The sequence below is a fragment of the Lepus europaeus genome, chromosome 10 (genome assembly GCF_033115175.1).
Source record: "Lepus europaeus isolate LE1 chromosome 10, mLepTim1.pri, whole genome shotgun sequence".
NCBI lineage: Eukaryota > Metazoa > Chordata > Mammalia > Lagomorpha > Leporidae > Lepus > Lepus europaeus.
In genome coordinates this window covers 80,863,278-80,880,341 of record NC_084836.1, presented here as the reverse complement: position 1 = coordinate 80,880,341, position 17,064 = coordinate 80,863,278, and the positions used below count along the sequence as shown (strand labels likewise).

Genomic DNA, 17,064 nt, shown 5'->3' with positions numbered 1-17,064 from the left:
CCAAGTCTGCCCACTGCTCTTCAGGACCCAGACTCCAGACCACCGGAAGGGAGCAGGTGCGGGGGCTGCCCTGGAAGGACCAAGCAAGGGCGCCGTTCACCATGGACCTCGATGCCAACCCGGTGGCAGGCAATGCTGACACTGGCATTGAGTCATGAAGGGAGGTGTGGTCTGCACTACTGCAGGACAGCAGGACAATCCGACAACACACGGACCCAGGCCCCCTCGTGGGTGGATCCCAGCCTTTGGGTGTGATGGGCTGAGAGATGAATTTCACGTCGACACAGCTGTAAACGGCCCTGGATTGGAAGCAGCTACTGTTTTTTGGGTAATGCATAGGCTTTTATAACAAAGAATGCTTTTGAACAACTTTTCAAAAAAAAAATGAAAATGTACTAGATGCCAGGAATAAACTTTATTTTCCTACAAACGATAACAAGGATGAAAGAATCACACAGCGCCTAGGTGCTGGTTTCTACTTTATTTAAATCATCACAGTAAATCAGAATGGAAGAGGGAGTCAGGGTCACGTGGAGAGCCAAGTGGCGGTCACCAACGGAGCTGTGTGCTTTCCCCGGCGTGGCTGCCAGCACTGTGTGTCCTGGCACGCGTGCACACGCACACGCACACACACACACACGCCTGCAAAGGCGTGGATCATCAGGAAGATTAAATAACGAGAGAGAACAAAATAAGAATCCAATGACACTCTATAACTTAATTTACCGTATTTATCAAAGTTTTTTTCTTATTTACATGTACTAAACGTGGTAGACCTGAAAGCGTTAAGAAACATTCACTTCACGTGGATCATACATAGACGCCGAGTGCAAAGAAAAACCACGGCTGTTTCCCGCTGAGTCTCCCTTCGGATGAGGACGTGGCCTTCAGCGGGTAGAGAGGGACACACAGCGAGGGTGAAGGGACTCATCCATCCTCCACATGGCACAGTCAGCAGGCTGGGACACAGGTGGTCACACTGAGGGGGGCCAGGGAGACAGGGTCCACGCGGCCCGCCGCGGGCTGCAGGGTCTCTCGTCTGGATGGTTGGGGGTCTCCTTGGTCCACCCAGCGGGCTTGGGTGTGATGACACTTGTGACAGCCCCTCACCCGTGCGGGGTTTCCTCATTTCCATCGGTGGAAGGCCCGCCTCCTTGGAGAAAAGTCATCACTCCGTGCAATTCCTGTCTTTTAAGGTACAAAATGAGGCTTCTCGCCTGGACTCCGACTCAGACGGAAATCTGGGACCTGGTGGGCGGACAGGTGAGGGCTGCGCCCTGGCCCGGCCTCAGGCCACTGGGGTCATCACAATTGGGCTCCACTGGGGTGGGGGTGGGGTGGGGGGGCTTCCCGGATGACTGTGCCTCGGCAATTGTTACTGAAAGGCATTTATTGCAAAAACACAGTATTTGCTTTTCTGAGCGAAAATTAAAAAAAAAAAGAACTTGCTCATTACAATTTTCCACCCCAGATAACAGAAAGGACTCAAGTCCACGTGACTGTGAGCAAACACGGGTGCCAGATTCCCCGCTCCCCCACTCAGAATCCCCAAACCAAACTGTTTCTGAGAAGAGCGGACTCCAGGCCGAAAACCAAGGGGTTGGTAAAACCACCAGAGAGGAGTGGAGCGGCGAGCTACTTGCTGCCTACAGTCGGGTCAGGGCCACTGGTTCACGGAGGCCAAATGCAATCCCTGAGCAGGAGAGTCCCGGGGAGTCCACTACGACTTCCGAGTCCTGGCGCGTCTCTTCTGCTAACGCCAGGTATCTGCAACCGGGCCTTTCTGGATCCTGCACACAGAACATTCCAGAAGCTGCTCGCTGCCAGACACCTACGGGGGGCTCCAGAGACGGGACAGGCGCTGAGCAGTGGGGGTCTGAGAGCTTTGTAAACATGGAAGGAAGCAGCTCAAGACCGCCAGTCTGTGAGGATTCACTGTTTACTCAAAAAGAAACAAAAAACAACAGAGAACGGGGAACCACCTCCTGGTCACTCTGTCCATCGCCAGCAGCCCCCGGTGGAATGGCCCAAGGTGATTAAAGCTCGCTTCCACTTTGCTGCATCCCTGGGTCTCTGTCCTGTGTGCCAGGCCCCGGACCCGACCTGCCATCCTCAGGAAGCAGAAAAACAAACTTGACAGGGCCAAGCTGTCCTTCCAACGCCAGCCCTGGGCTGGCGGCCGCGAGTCACCAGCTGCTCTCCTGGTCTGAGCGCAGTGCGTTGTGAAAGAGCAGAGACTGCACAGTGGGCGCTGGCCTTGGCTGTGTCCCTGAGCTCTTGCTCCTGGGCAGAGCTGGGGCTGCAGCAGTCCCTGAGTGCGAGACAGGGGATTCCCTGTGCACCCATTTCTCTTGCTGGACAGCAGGGCCCACCTGGAGATGTCAGCGAGGCAGCTGGGCGAGCTGAGAGAGAAGGGCGGGGCTTTTCCTTTTTGTAAACAGGCCCAAGATGGCCTTGCTTAGAGCCAAATGGGTAAAAAACACGGATCTGACCTCCCTGCTTGGAACCTGTTACCCTACACCTGTGTGTGACAAAGAATGGCCCTCCCCAGCGATGCGCTGTCTCGGCCATTCCAGGGCACCCCTCCCCCCACCGGCTGGCGCCTACACCTGGCACTCGCCCATTGTCCTGATTGGCGTTTGCTGTCCTGAGCCTTGGGTCGTTTCTCTTGCCCTACAGGGACTCTCACTGGGAGAGCACCTTGTGTTTCTAGAATCTTCTGAGCGTTGCTGGGTAGCAGTGTCACTGACTGGACCCGGAGGGCTCCTGGGTGGTCGGGACCACCTCTCCTCGGGCGGTGGGTCTCAGGCACAGGTGGAAAAACACTCAGCCACCGAGGTGGAACACTTCTCCTGGGCACAAGGCCCCGGGGAGAGCCAATTTGGATGATGATGAAATTTTTGAGTGAACCCTAAATCCTAACAGAAGCAAAAGTAGCAAAACCAACACGGAGAAAATTCTTCAATTCGACCCTTGTTTTGCTTGAGTTTATGAATGAGAGGAGACAGCAGGGGCCCAGGAACCGGTCCCCAGTCCCCCTCCTCTCCCCCCCAGGCCCCTCCCTGGCAGCCCAGACTCTTTCCTGCTGTGGACGTCCACTAGTGCCTGTGGTTGACGGGTTTGTCTCTGGCTGTTGGTGGTTTTTTTGGTTTCTTTTCTGGAAGCCCACGGCTTGTGGGGTTTTGGGATGAGCCAACACAGCCTTGTGTGAAAGTCCCACCTGAGCCATCTCTCAGGATCCACCTGTGACTCTGGGAGTTCCCGGGGGGGAGGCCTGCTGAGGGCACGTGCACAGCTGCCAAGCCCCTCCCAGGCTCTGGGTTTTGGGGGTAGGGGACTCAGGGGAGGGCTGCAGGAGCCTGATGGGTCTCCACCTCCAGGCTGGCACGCAGGCAGGGACCAGGACCCCTGCAAAGGAAGCAAAGAATGCCCACGTCATGGGGCTGACCGAGGGTCTCTGGCCATGGGTTGAAGAGATTTGTGGCCCTCAGAAGAAAGGGGTCCAGGGAGCTCCCGGCAGGCTGTGTTTACAGCTAGCAAGGATGTCTGTTATGGGAAATCAACAAATCAAAGTCTTTCTAGGCTGTGCTCCCAGCTTTGGAGCAGCGCATGAGGAGCTACGAATCTTCTCAAAGTTCATTCAGCTCCCTGTCCCAGCTACGTGAAGACGAAGGGCATCTGGGTGACATCAAGGGCAAGCCAGCGTGGAAGCGTCGACCAGAGTCGGCGGAACTGCATGAGCAGCTTTGGGGGATCCCCGATCCACGGGACTGGGTTCTCCTTGTGTTCCCGTGTTGATAACACGCTCGATGAGTTACCACTCACTGGATTCCCTAAAGGGGCTAAGGCTACAGGTCAGGAAGACGCCGCCTCTGAGTCGGTCCGGATGAGCATGCCGGGAGGGAAAGGAAAGCAACTGAACCCCAGCGCGTCTGCACCCCCGCCTCCCCAGGGCTTTCAGAGGAATGCCTGCTGCAACACTCCGCCACTGTTGCCGCTGCACGCTCATTTCATCACCCTTCCCCTCGTAACCTATTTTTACACCTGCTGCAGGAACCCCAGGCTCCCGTGTGACCTGGGCGCGCGGCGAACCTCGAAAGCAGCCCTTCTGCCTCCTCTTCCTCACCTGCCTCACTTCCAGGGCTGGGGCCTTTGCAAGCACTGTTCTTGGCATTGGGAATGCACTTCAGTAGGCTGCTTTGTTCACACTTTTTTTTTTTTTTTCCTTCCCCATCCTCTGCTCATCTCTTACTGTTTCTAGGAGGAGCTTCCAGAATCAATAGTGGCTAACATGCCCGGGCTTGTCACCACCACCTTGCCCGGGGCGGCGGGAAACTCTGCGTGGTCAGATGCCAAGGGTGAGGGCTCTACAGGGGACAGGGTTTTCACAGCAAGGCCAGAGCGGTCACACCTGTCGCGCCAGCCTGCCCTCTGGGTCCTGGACTGTGGATCCTCCACCCTCTGAGCTCCCGCCGCTTTCATCTGCTCTTCCTCCCCAGGCTGTTCCATTCAGCAGCCCCCTCCACAGCCTGCCTTCCCCTCTCGGAGGCCGGGGAGGCCTCCATGATGGCCGTGAAAGGCTGCGTGTTAATGGCCCGGAAGAGGGGGTGGCCGCGGCACCCACTGGCTTCCTGCAGTCCCCACATACAAAAAGGGCAGGCGACAAAGGCATTTTCTAGGAAGGCAGGTGTGGGTGTCGGATTCCGCCTGAGTGCAGGGCCGAAGAAAGGAGGGCTGTGCTGACATACAGGGGCAGGAGTGCGGGCAGAGGCGGCCCGGGCGAGGCCCAGGGAAGCGGAGGGCACAGCTGTGTCAGGATGGAGGAGACCTGGTGCTCACGTTACCTTCCACCCCTCACCCCCCACCCCCCGAAGTGGGGCAGCCAGAGACTCAGGCTTACCTTGCTCACCTACTGCAACCAGAGTGTCAGGTATGTTAATCTGGAAGGAGAGAACATGGAATCCAGTGAGGATGAGCATCCCCGGACCTGATCATTTACACAGTGCCAGTAATACATTGACGCCTGAGCTGCCAGGGTGCTCGCGTGGCCTCGCCCTGGAAACTCCCTCGAGAATTCTACTGGCCTGGACAAAATGCGAGCTCATGTCGCGTTCACAGACCTGAAACAACAGTGATATCGAAACTCCCAGGATGCTGCTTGCTGGTGCCCAGCCTACCCTGAGTGATTTGGCCCAAGGTACAAAGAGTAAAAAAGGCTTTGCAAGACAAGCAGTGGGAATTCAACAGATGACCTGCCAGAAGTCACTGAGATCTGTAGGTGTACAGGTCCCCACGTCCTCCCAAGTTCCATTTCACAGGTGTCTGAGCTGTACACACGTGCGGTTACTCAGTACCGGTGTCAGCTACAATGTGACATCCCTAGGAAGGCATTCAGGGAAGGGACCCTGTGGCAGTACAAGGTCACGCTCTCGGTCACGAGCAGCAGGGAGACTTAGCTGTTCTGTACTCCGGACAGGCGTTTTCCCGTCATCCTAGCCTTCCACACAATCCTATTTCCTGTGTGGGGTTTCCTTTGAAAATGTACCTCCCTCCAGCCTGGGGCAGTGGCTCCCACCCCCGAACCCCAAAGCCCTCCTGAATTCAGAGTCACGAAACCACCATCAAGTGTGGACAGAGGACGCTAATCAGCGACGCAGACTCCATTGTCTGCACGGCTGCACTTGTGAGTTTCGGGCTGACCCCATCTGCTGGGGGCTGCACGCGGACCAGGAACGGCCTGTCAGATGGCAGAGGTTCGGGATGTTGTCCAAAGAAGGCCAGGGGTGCTCCCCGCTGGGGCTTTTTCAAAGCAACGTGCATGGCTATGATGAAAACACGCCCGTGCCCCCTCTTCTGTGGCTGGGAATTTCGGGCTCACTCCTGGGTCCAGGGTGACCCAGAGGCACTTCCAGTTCCACCTGCTTTGATTCCCAGCCACTGCTGACACAGTTCCCTCCCCACCAGGGCACCGTGTGCCCCAGGCACGAGAGGCTCTGGGTGGCTGCCGGATGCCGCTTACTGAGAGGTGTTTCCATGGACCCTCTGGCTGATGGAACGATCTAGATTCCCCAGTTCCCCCCAGTGCAGTGTGTGGTGGGGGCTCTATTTCCTTCTAGACAGCAAACAGAGCGTGCCTCCGTGTGGGTCGCCCTTGAGTTGGGGTGGCCCAGCTTTTCAGGGCACCTGATGCTCTCCAGCGAGAGCAAAGGGTCCCTTTATGAAGGGGCTCCTTGATCTCACTCCCCTGCAGCCCCCTCAGCCCTGGTTCTGCTGTGCACACAGGCCCCCGATTGGTAGGAACCAAGAAAGCAGATGGCGTGGCTGACAATGGAGGACTTGTTTGTAATTGCTGATGAGGACGGGTTTGCTCCTGTCCTGGGCGTCCCCAGACGCAGCCTGGTGTGGTGTGCTGGACCACAAAGAATGTCTCAGTAACTGCCAATCCATGGGTGAGTTAAGGAGATGCAAAGGCAGAGCCAGTTGGGGGTGCCTTGATTATTCCACAGGGCTCAAGCGTCACTTGTCCTTGACGTGCTCCCAAAGGCTGGAGCACAGGCGTGGGCCCGTCAGCTTCCTGATACACCCCTGGGGTGGGGGGAGGCATGAGGCGTCAGCTACCCCGCGCACTGCTGGACAGCACCCGCAGACAGCACCATGCCTGCAGCTGAGGAATAGGGAGCGACTGGGAGGCGTGTGATGCCCGAGGGTAGCGGGGAGAGACACAAAGCATAATTATTTCCTCCTTTCATCAACCGGGCAACGGATATGTGCCTGGTACTGTCCCAGGCTCCGGCTGACAGCGGTGAACAAAGCAGACAAACGCCTGCCTCTGGGGCTATTGGTAGAGGAGCCGCAGCACGCAACCCAAGAGGGCGACACCTCCCCTTGGGGCGAATGTCTTACTCTTTCCGTGCTTAGAGCACAGATGTAATTTCTGTAAATAACAAGACACAGGGGGTGTTGGGAGAGGGGAAACCATGGAGGAACAGACACGGCTCTGCAGGCTCCGTCGTGGGGTGACAATGGTAAAGACCTTGAGAGAGGCGGGACTCCAGGATGAGCACATGTCTAGTGCCAAGGCCATCTTGCACGTGGGTGGTGCCGGGAGGCCGGGGTCAGCTCCACCTCCATCCAAGGGCAGGTGGGCGAGGCTGCTGGGGACAGCCCTTTTACAGTTGGTCTCAGATCCCAAAGGGCCAGACTGCAGCCACTCGTAACTCAGACACACACACAGGCTGGGCCTGCGGAACCCAGAATCTTCCTTCCTTGGCTTCATAGGACTTCTTGGATGCTCCAGGTTTCGGAAGAGATCTGCCAGGCCCGTGCCAGTCCTGCCTCGCAGGGGCTTTTCAAGAATGGGTGAACTGTTTTCTTCAGGTGTTCCTGGTGGGGGCGCAGAGGGCAAGCGCTTGAACTGAGCTTCTTGTTCCGGGGTAAAGGCTGCTCCTCAGTGGACTGCCCCTGGGATGACAGTGGTGGGCAGTCAGACAAGAAAAGTGGCTGCCTCTCCCTGATCCTTGTTACTGAGCAGTCAGTGTGCAAAATGATGAACTGGTTCCAGATAATGAGAGGGGATGATTTTGAGAGCTGGCATGGATGAAGGAGAGGGACAGTGGACTAGGGTTCCAGCTTTGGGCAAGTGCTAAATATCCTACCAGCAGGAAGGCAGACAGAGTGGGAGATCAGAGGGCTATTCAGACCCTTGGAAGGGCTCTGAGGAAGGGAACAGGTGCAGCAGTGGATGGGGCTAGCACACACACTACAACCCAAGACCAGTGGGAATTAGCCAGGCTAATTAACATCTCCAAATGGCCCAAGGATGGCTTCCAGCATTTCCAATCCAGCAGCAGAGGCTGTGGCCTGGCCCCGGCCCTGGCTCTGGGCTTGGCTTCCTCTGTTTGATCGTTGGGTCTTGCCCATCAGCTTTGGTTCCGAAGCAGAAAGCTAGGACAGCTGGACCAACAGGACGGGAGAGGGAAGGGTGTGCACGCGGACTGTGCACTTGCCCTGCACGCATGCTCACATCCCGGGGCAGGCGCTGGCGGAGCAGGTGCCTCAGCCCTGCAAACGGCTCTCCCAGCATTTTTCTCTTTTCCCTTCCACAGCTGGGCTCTTATGGATCTAGGACTAAATCACATGGAGCTTCAAAGTTAAAATGGATATCTCGGTGTCAACTTTCTCATCAGGCTGTTATGGAGAAAGGCTTCGGCCCTTCTCAGCATCTCGCAGAAGGGAAGCAGCGAGATTTCAGCTACAGCTTAGCCACAAGGAGGCGAGTTCACCTGCCCGGAATGACTTCATGCCTGTGAGCAGGCATGGAAGTTCAGGGCAGCCATGTTCCTAGTAGCCACAAAGCGGAAATGGCCCAGATATCCCCTAGCTGATGGATGGACAAACCAAGTGTGGTCTGGCATTACACTGTTGTTTGGCACTAAAGAGAAAATAATTTCTGACCCATGCTGCAACACGGACGGACTTTATGAACACGCCAGGTGGAAGAAGCCAGGCGCCAAAGACCACACACTGAATGACTCCACTTATTTGAAATGTGAGGGGTAGGCCAATCCACAGAGACAGAAAGTGGAACAAAGGTTGCTTGGCGCAAAGGCATGAGGTGGGGCGAGGACTGACTACCAGTGTTTGTTTTAAGAGGGGATGAGCCTGTTCTAGAACCAGATTGTTGACACACTCAACACAGTGAATTGTATACTTGATTTTTTTTTTTTAATTAAAAACTCAGTCCAGGACTCCATCACGGGTGGTGGAGAGCCAGTCACTGAGCCACATCTGCCAGTTTCCAGTGTTTATTATCGGGAGGCCGGAGGCAGGAGTCAGGAGCCGGAGCTGGGACTGGAGCTCGGGGACTCTGAAGTGGGATGCGGGCATCATAACAGCTAGGATAACGCCCATCCCTGAACTGTGCACTTGCCACGCATGAACTGCACCGTAGGTGAGCTCCTGCTGCTGTCTTAGACCTGACCTCCGAACTCTAAAATAGCCCTGACTTTAGTTAATTTTAAGTTAAATTTCTGGATTATCTGGGTGTGCATTTGCCCCTGTAGAAATGGCACGGCCATACATGCGAAACGGTCCCCTCTGCTTTTGGAGGGGCTGTTCTGCCTCCCTCCCCTGGCCGTCTGCTCCTATGGGTGGGATCCCAGGGCAGGCTGTCCACAGCAGGGCCCTGCAGGGAGGGGTGGGCAGGTGGGCTGGCATCCTGCCTGGCAACACAAAGACCTAGCACTGAGCCCTGGTCCTGAGGACAAAGCACCAACACTGGTCAGATGCTTAATGGAGTAAGAGAGAAATCTGGCCATCCTGAGGGTAGGGAAAGCACATAGTGAATGGCCTCCCGCTCAAGACCTCACTCCGCTGGACCCTAGCGTCATCTGTGGGATGGCCACCCAGGTGACTCTTTAGGTCAGCATGTGTGTCGCCGCAACCAGCTGCTGGCTGAGTCAACAGGGCCAGGGTGGGACACACGAGTGGCCCTGGGCCCTCGGTCGGAGCAGAGTTTTAATCCCTAAAGATGGTCTCTACAAGTGGCCTGTCATGGGTGACCAGGACAGAGAGCAGAGCCGTCCGAGTGGCCAGGGGAATCTCACTTTGGGCTTCTTCCGTTCTTCCTGCGGGGACGCCTTCCCTGAGGTTGCCATGACACTATCAGGTGAGCGGACGTCCACTGCCCTGGCTGGGAGCGCCTGGCCTCAGAAGGCTGCAGGCTCAGATGTTAGCTGGAAGGCGGCTGTTTTTCCAGAAACTTCTTGTGCCCCAGGGAGATGCAGCTGGGGACCAAGGTTTCCCCAACATCCACAAGTGGCTGCCCCGTCACACTGCAGTGGCCATGGCCGGTGGCTTGGGATGGTGTCTCACTTTGCCTGAGATTCAGGCCACAGAGCAGTGGAACCAGTGCGCCTGGACACCCCCCAGGCAGTCTTAAGGCTCACAGGAGCTCACTCCGAGAAGATGGGGGCCAGGGAGGGTGCGGACCCCCACATCTCCCTGCAGGGCACAGCTGCGTGCTGTGGGAAGGTGAGAGGAAGCTCCGTGTGCAGGACACAGGTGCCTGGAACCCGACCCCTGCGCACCTGCGGGGTTTTCGAGGGTCTCAAACCCTTGACGTGTTCCCAACACAGGCTGTTGCCTGTCCTTTCTCAGCACCCTCGAAAGAGCCAGTACCGGATTTCTCACGTGCTGAGGAATCCATTTGGCATGGCAGTGCTATAAATCCATTCCTCCTTCCAAAAGTGACTGACGCATTTCCCATTTCTGGGGGCTTTTTATCCAGCCTTCGGAGGAGGCTTTAAAGACTCCTCAGTAAAGAGGAACCAGCTTTTCTCTTTACTACACCTCTCACATTTGCTGCTTATTATCCTGCACTTCTCTGGCAAGGGATGGTGTAAAATATTCTTTCTTCTTCTCCCCCACAGACTTAAAGGCTACGACGAGAGGTGCCATTTGGCCACAGCTTTGGTTTCATGGCTGCTGAGTCGGAATTCTATCAAAACCACTGAAGCCTTCCAGGAATCTCCAGTGGCGGGGGTTGTGCAGGGGGCCAGCACCTGGGCCAGGAGGACTCGAAGGCCACAGTCATGGGTTCGCAAGGCGTGTGACCATGCAGTGCCAGGAGCTCCTGGTTCTTCTGAAACACATTCTCAAGGTTGTCTTCAACAAGCTCTCAGTAAGAGTCATTTCCCAAAAATAGTCTCTGGGAAAATTCTTCCCACCTGCCAGCCAGCCATCTCTCAGCAGCGCTCAGAGCCACCTGCAGCCACCTGTCCCCTGAGCCACCTGCACACAAAGCCCTGGAAGGACCCAGGGAACCAGGCAGCGTCTTGGAGACCACGCGGCACCGTCAGAATCCTTCCAAGGGCACAACCTGAACGTGATGTCACCCCGCAGGGCTGAAGAATCCTGGGCCCCTTCTCATTCTGGGAGTCTCAGGATGCCTCCAATCATGGCAACAGCACCACAGTGGGCAAGATTCCCCCATGTCCTGCCTCTCTGCTCCTCCCACACTCAGGATCTTCCACCTCCTTCTGTCCATGACCGCTGCCTGACTTGAATGCCTTGGTTCATGGCCAATGTGGGGAAGTTAAAAGCTCACAGTAGGGGCCAGAGCTATGGTGTAGCAGGTTAATCCTCCACCTGTGGAGCCGGCATCTCATATGGGCACTGGTTCAAGTCCCAGCTGCTCTACTTCCAGTCCAGCTCCTTGCTAATGTGCCTGGGAAAGCAGCTGAAGATGGCCCAAGGGCTTGGGCCCCTGCACCCACATGAAGACACAGAAGAAGCTCCTGGCTCCTGGCTCTGGATTGGCCCAGCTCCAGCCATTGTGGCCATCTGGGGAGTGGACCAGCAGATGGAAGATCCCTCTCTCTGTCTCTCCCTCTCTCTGTAGCTCTACCCCTCAAATAAATAAACCTAAAAAAAAAAAAAAAAAAAAAACCAACCAAGAGGCTTGGTAAAATATCTTCTAGGCATGAGGCAAGTTTTCATTCTCTTCCAGGTTCACAACCCAAAAGACCCAAGTCCCAAGTGGCTGATGGTATCTCTTCCCACACGTAGTGGTAGTCTGCCGCTAACTAATACGGGCTTTTTAATACGTGACTGCTTTTTTGGGGTTCATGAGTATCTGCTTCTATCCAATAAGACCCTAAGCCCCACGAGAGAAGAAGGGAACGCAGGCTTGCACCACGTCTCAAAGGCTTGCGTGCCCTCTCACCTGCCCAGCCCAGGCCTGCTCTGTGGCAGGTGCTGCGGGAAGGGCGGCCCCGTTCAGAGAGGGTGATGTCTGACAGGTGGCGGGGCCGTTTTCCTAGCCGATTGAATGGAAGAACTGTTTCTCTCATCTCGTTCTCCTGCCTCCCAGAGCTGACAGTGAGGAGAGTGAAAGAGCCTTAGAAGGACAGAGGGATGAGTAAGCACGAAGCAAAAATGTGGCGCTAACCGGGACAATTGAGAACGCTGTTAAAGCCCTCAGTGTCATTTACCAAAGCACCTGGATCAGGTTTCGGTATTCTGGACATTCACCAGCGCCACGGCCTCCCCTGCCTTTCCCTGTGCCTGGTTTTGCCCGCACTGCTTCTCCCTGGCCCACTCTCACTAAGAGACTGGGAAGGGAGGGGACAGGGGAAACATAATTACAGGTGTTTGTTCTGCCTCTTGCATCAGGCAGGCCCAACACATCTGTGGTCCAGAGACACACCTGTACCGCTTAAAGCAACAGCCTGGCTCCTTCCTGTCTTCCTGTGGTTCATGTATTCCAACAAAGAAATTACATGTACCATTCTCTAAAGGATTTACAGTTCACTACAGACAGAAGAAGACACGCACGGGACAAAGGTTTACACATGCCAAGAAAAATCAGCAATAGTTACTGACATGTGAAGAGGCCTTTTAAACAGTGTGGAGGCACTTTGATTCTCGGACAGCGGTTCTCAGCCCTGCTTACGTATTAGACTGCCCTCAGTGTTGCTGTGTTTTGAAAATTTCCATGCCCAGGCCAATATATCAGAACCTCTGGTGAAAGACCCAGGCTCCAGTCTTGGCATAGCTTTACAGGTGATTCCAATGTGCACCCGGGGCTGACCACCACTGGGCTCCAGCAATGGGCTTTTGGATGGTTTTGTCCCCTTTTCAAGAAGAATAAAAGGGTACTTTAACAGGTTCAGGGAAAAAAATTAAGTTTATTCTGGGGCAAAGCATTTTGAAATCCATGCATAAAATACTATGCATTTTTCATGGACTTTCTGAAGACCTGTCATACATTTTTTTTTTTTTTTTTTTTTTTTACAGGTGGAGTGGATAGTGAGAGAGAGACAGACAGAAAGGTCTTCCTTTTTGCCATTGGTTCACCCTCCAATGGCTGCTGCGGCCGGTGCATCGTGCTGATCCGAAGCCAGGAGCCAGGCGCTTCTCCTGGTCTCCCATGCGGGTGCAGGGCCCAAGCACTTGGGCCATCCTCCACTGCCTTCCCGGACCACAGCAGGGAGCTGGCCTGGAAGAGGGGCAACTGGGATAGAATCTGGCGCCCCGACCGGGACTAGAACCCGGTGTGCCGGCGCCGCAAGGCGGAGGATTAGCCTGTTGAGCCACAGCGCCGGCCTTGTCATACATCTTAAGTTTAAAAAAAAAAAAACAAAAAAAAAATCAAAAGGGGTGGGAGTCGAGCCGGTTATGTGGGAGGGAAGAGGTGGACTGTGGTCCAGAAGGGATTGCTGGGGTTGAGAACGTCTGTGCAGGGCATTGGTTGTCTGTAGGACATCAGGCGACAGTTGGGTCAGTGAGGGCCAAGCATGGTGAGGGTGCACAGTGGTGTGGCTTAGAGTTCCTGAACAGATGGTGATGCAAGAGCACTTGTATTCTAGGGAAGCTTCTAGGTTAGCTGAATGGAACTCTGAAATATAATCTTGACCTTTGATTTTAATAAACAGGGCCGTCGCTATGGTGCAGCGGGTAAAGCTGCTGCCCGCAGTGCAAACATCCCACATGGGCACCGGTTCAAGTCCTGGCTACTCCACTTCCGATCCAGCTCTCTGCTATGGCCTGAGAAAGCAGTAGAAGATGGCCCAAATCCTTGGGCCCCTGCAACCGTGTGGGAGACCTGGAAGAAGCTCCTGGCTCCTGGCTTCAGGTCTGCACAGCTCCAGCGTTTGCGGCCATCTGAATCAACAAATGGAAGAGCTCGCTCGCTCTCTCTCTCTGCCTCTGTCTCTCTGTAACTTTGCCCTTCAAATAAATAAGTACATGTTTAAAAAAATAAACAGTCAGCAGCCAAGGCTCTGGTTATCACACAGTGACCCCAGAGTGGGCACTGGTTCAGCACCGCCATAGGCAGCATAGGGGAATGTGGGATGTGGGCTGGCCCAGCTTCCGACTCGCCCACGACCTCTGGGTGCCCCTCGTGGCTTAGGCATCGGCTCACTCCAGATTAACATGAAAGGGTTTCACCTGGCATTTCCAGAAGCCCTCTCTGGCTCAGCACTCTAAGATGCTCTTTGTTGCTTTCAGCAAAGTTAGGAGGAAGCTGAACAGTAAGAAGCATAAGAAGTGTTACCAATCAAAACCTTAAGACCACCTAACAGGGCAGGAGGGAGGGAGGGAGGGAGGAAGAGAGAGAGAGATCCTGAGTGCACCTGCAACATGACTGTCATTTCCCCGAGTGGGGGAGAGTTTAGGGAAGTTAGGGATGGGATTTACATAATTACGACTGCCCAGTGCAAGAGTCAACGGACCTGTGTGCACAGTGACAAGGCTACAATATCCTGGCACTGGAACCACAGCGTGGGGCGTGGAGGACCCAGCAAGTGCAAGCTGGGCGTGGCTTTCTGTGGGCAAAGGCCGGGAGTTCTAACAGCAGCTTGTGCAGCACGCACATCCCACACTCACTTTGGGACCAGTGAGTGGCACGTGTGCTCGGCAGTCGTGAGATTCCACTGGCCATCAAAATGGCCTGGTGACACCAGGCACCATCTTCCCAGGACAGTGGCTTTGTTATAGGAAAAAAAAATCGCAAGGCTCTCCCACTGGGGTGAGAGAGCATAATAATCTTTCCCCAGAGGGCACCCGTGCAACTGAGTGGACGGTGACAGGTTGAGGTTCTGTGCAGCCGCGAGAGTGGCAACTGCAGCCCAAGCCGGACTCAGACTCGGCCGGTCTAAGCGCCGTTAAAGCGGCAGAGCCCGACCGAGTGTGGCGAGGAACTTCCTCCCACTTGTTCTAGATCCTGCAGCCTTCGCCAGGCAGCCTGTCCTGTCAAGAGCAGGAAGGAAGGCCTGCAGGGTCTGCCCTGGTGTTTACTGGGGCTGACAAATAAACAAAGATCTGTGCTCCCTCTGCTGGCTCTCACGAGACCCAGGAGAAGTGCTGGAATCTGGGGCAAGTGCAAGTCCACCCAGGCTGGCAGACAAGGACCGCTGGCTGAACTTGGTCTGAGACATTCTTGAGGGAGAAATCGATCTTTTTCAACTTCTGATCGAAGTACCTGGGGATCCTGAAAATAAGATCTGAAATTCGACGTACCCATATTCTGGACTACCACATGGCTAGCTGGGCCTCTAACAGTGACTCTGGAATGCATTTGCCAGCAGACACAAGTGGATTCCTCTTAAGGTTTTAAGGTCCCGTTGTAATCAGGGAAAAAAAAAAGACTAAGTAAAAGTGTCTTGTCTTTTCCTTTTGTTCTGCAAGAGCAGCTTCTAAAAAGTAAAGATTTACACTATGTACATCCTTCGGGATAATGTCAAACATTAGCCTTGGTTTTCCATGTCATTAGCATGCAGAAGAATGACCTCATGGTGAACAGATGCACTTGGCTGTGAGCTGCAGCGATTACATCAGCCCCTCCCCGCAGTCAAGGGTGCCCATTCCAGTTAACTCTTTGCAGGCCTCTCTGCCGCCCCCCCAACCCCGCCTTCCTTGGTTTTCTTGGTAAGAAAACACAGTTAGTCCCTCACCCCCCCAACATATATGCACTTATGGGGACATTCTAGAAAGTTCAATTCTACCTGGTTCATGTGGATTCATACTCTGCACGAACTTTTTGAGACACCCTTGTATGTGTGTGTGTACGTGCGTGTGTATAAAACATAGGTTAATCTGCAAACAATATTTTTTAACACTGGCTACCTTTTAGAATATCTATTGTGGATCAATAAAAGAGTGCAAACTACAGGGATAGGTTTACAAAAAAACCAAGCAGCTCAAATATCTATTAGATACTGGGCACTATGAAGATAAGTAATCAGTGGAATGGACACAAGGTAGTATATTAAAACATCATTTTCTGCCTAGGAAAATGAGGGTTTTTTTTTAAAGTTCTTTGGAAAAAAAGGTGATCACTGACACATTAGCCCTTACATCTGTCCCCATCTGTAGCTGATGGCGCCCCCGGAGCTTCCTGGGTTGCCAGCACAGCAGCACCTGGGCAAGGGGGTGGGGGTGGGGTGGCAATTGGGCCCAGGCGGCTCCCCCTTGGGCCATCTCTGGCTTGGACCTCAGACCGGCAGGCGGGTGCTGGGGCCTGCGTTCTGGCTTCCTGCCGCCACTGTTGAGGTGTCTCTCCCTCTTCCACTAAGGATACAAAGGAAACCTAGGGGCCCTTAATTCCTCCGAGTGCACATATGCGTGTGTGCCAGAGCCCAAGGCCCTGCTTTGATGACACTGATGGCCAGAGACGGTCTGATTGGGTCCTAAGTGCACTGCGGAGGCTTAAGCCGCTCAGGGTCAATTTTTCCAGTTGGCTTGTTGCTTGGAAGAGCAGCAGACTTCGCCCCGATCTCTTAGTGTAAGCTGGCTGGCTCATCTGGGTTTGACTGCACTTGTTACAGGGCAGAAAAAAAAAAAAAAAAAAAAAACAACCAGAACACTGTGACTACATAAAGCCCATTTTCAGCTGTGAAAGTATAGCAGCTCGGGATTCCTCAGAAGCAAAACCCGGCGTGCAAATAACAGACTGCGTGGCTCTGAGCAGGTGTCCGGCTGCGGTGCTGAAATGCCCGCTCTCATTGTCCTGCACCCCCCGCCCAGTTCCCCTATGCCGTGCCTAGCTCCCTCCTAGCCGTTGTTCTAGGCAGATGTGCAAAGCCTTCCAAGAGAACCTGAGGCCCAGACGGAACATCGCGCTCAAGGACAGGCGCGCCGTGCTGTACCAAAACCTCCACTCAGCACGGGCCGCCCTAGCCCACGAGCACTGTGAAACGTGGTGCTGAGGGTGGTTTGCTATGCCGTGTTCGGTTTCACGCTTCCTTTATAAAAGTTCCTGTGCCCGCCCTTACATGCTGTCGGAATCTCTCCTCGTTAAGTAACTTTGACAACCGTCGTGTTCTCCAAGGAGCCGTCCTCTCCAAGGTGGGGGTCCCAAAAACTCAAATTTGCTCCTGAGAGTCTCACGGACTCCTCTGAGATGCTTTCAACGATAAGAGCTTTTGGAAAATATCAAGTGAACTTGTAGAAAGGTGATAAAGAACACGTAGGAAATCCAGTCCATTGTTCCTTGTTTCTATAATCATTAGCCTTACAAATGTAGCAGTTGAGTTAAGGAATGTAAACCTCGAGTTATTA

The 17,064-nt window shown here is 54.4% G+C and overlaps 1 protein-coding gene across 2 annotated transcripts in view; it reads right to left on the bottom strand.

The window, feature by feature from the left end:
- Positions 1-471: 471 nt before the first annotated feature.
- Positions 472-17,064, bottom strand: part of RALGAPA2 (Ral GTPase activating protein catalytic subunit alpha 2) — a 340,680-nt gene continuing 324,087 nt past the window's right edge. Inside the window, exons 39-40 of one of the 2 annotated variants that reach the window (XM_062203794.1) lie at positions 4,901-4,940; positions 472-3,408 (exon numbers count right to left, since the gene is read on the bottom strand). In XM_062203794.1, coding sequence (XP_062059778.1) covers positions 4,936-4,940 — 5 coding nt within the window. In that variant the 3' untranslated portion in view covers positions 472-3,408; positions 4,901-4,935. The remainder of the gene's footprint in view (positions 3,409-4,900; positions 4,941-17,064) is intronic. The other variant, XM_062203795.1, reaches the window with a different exon arrangement.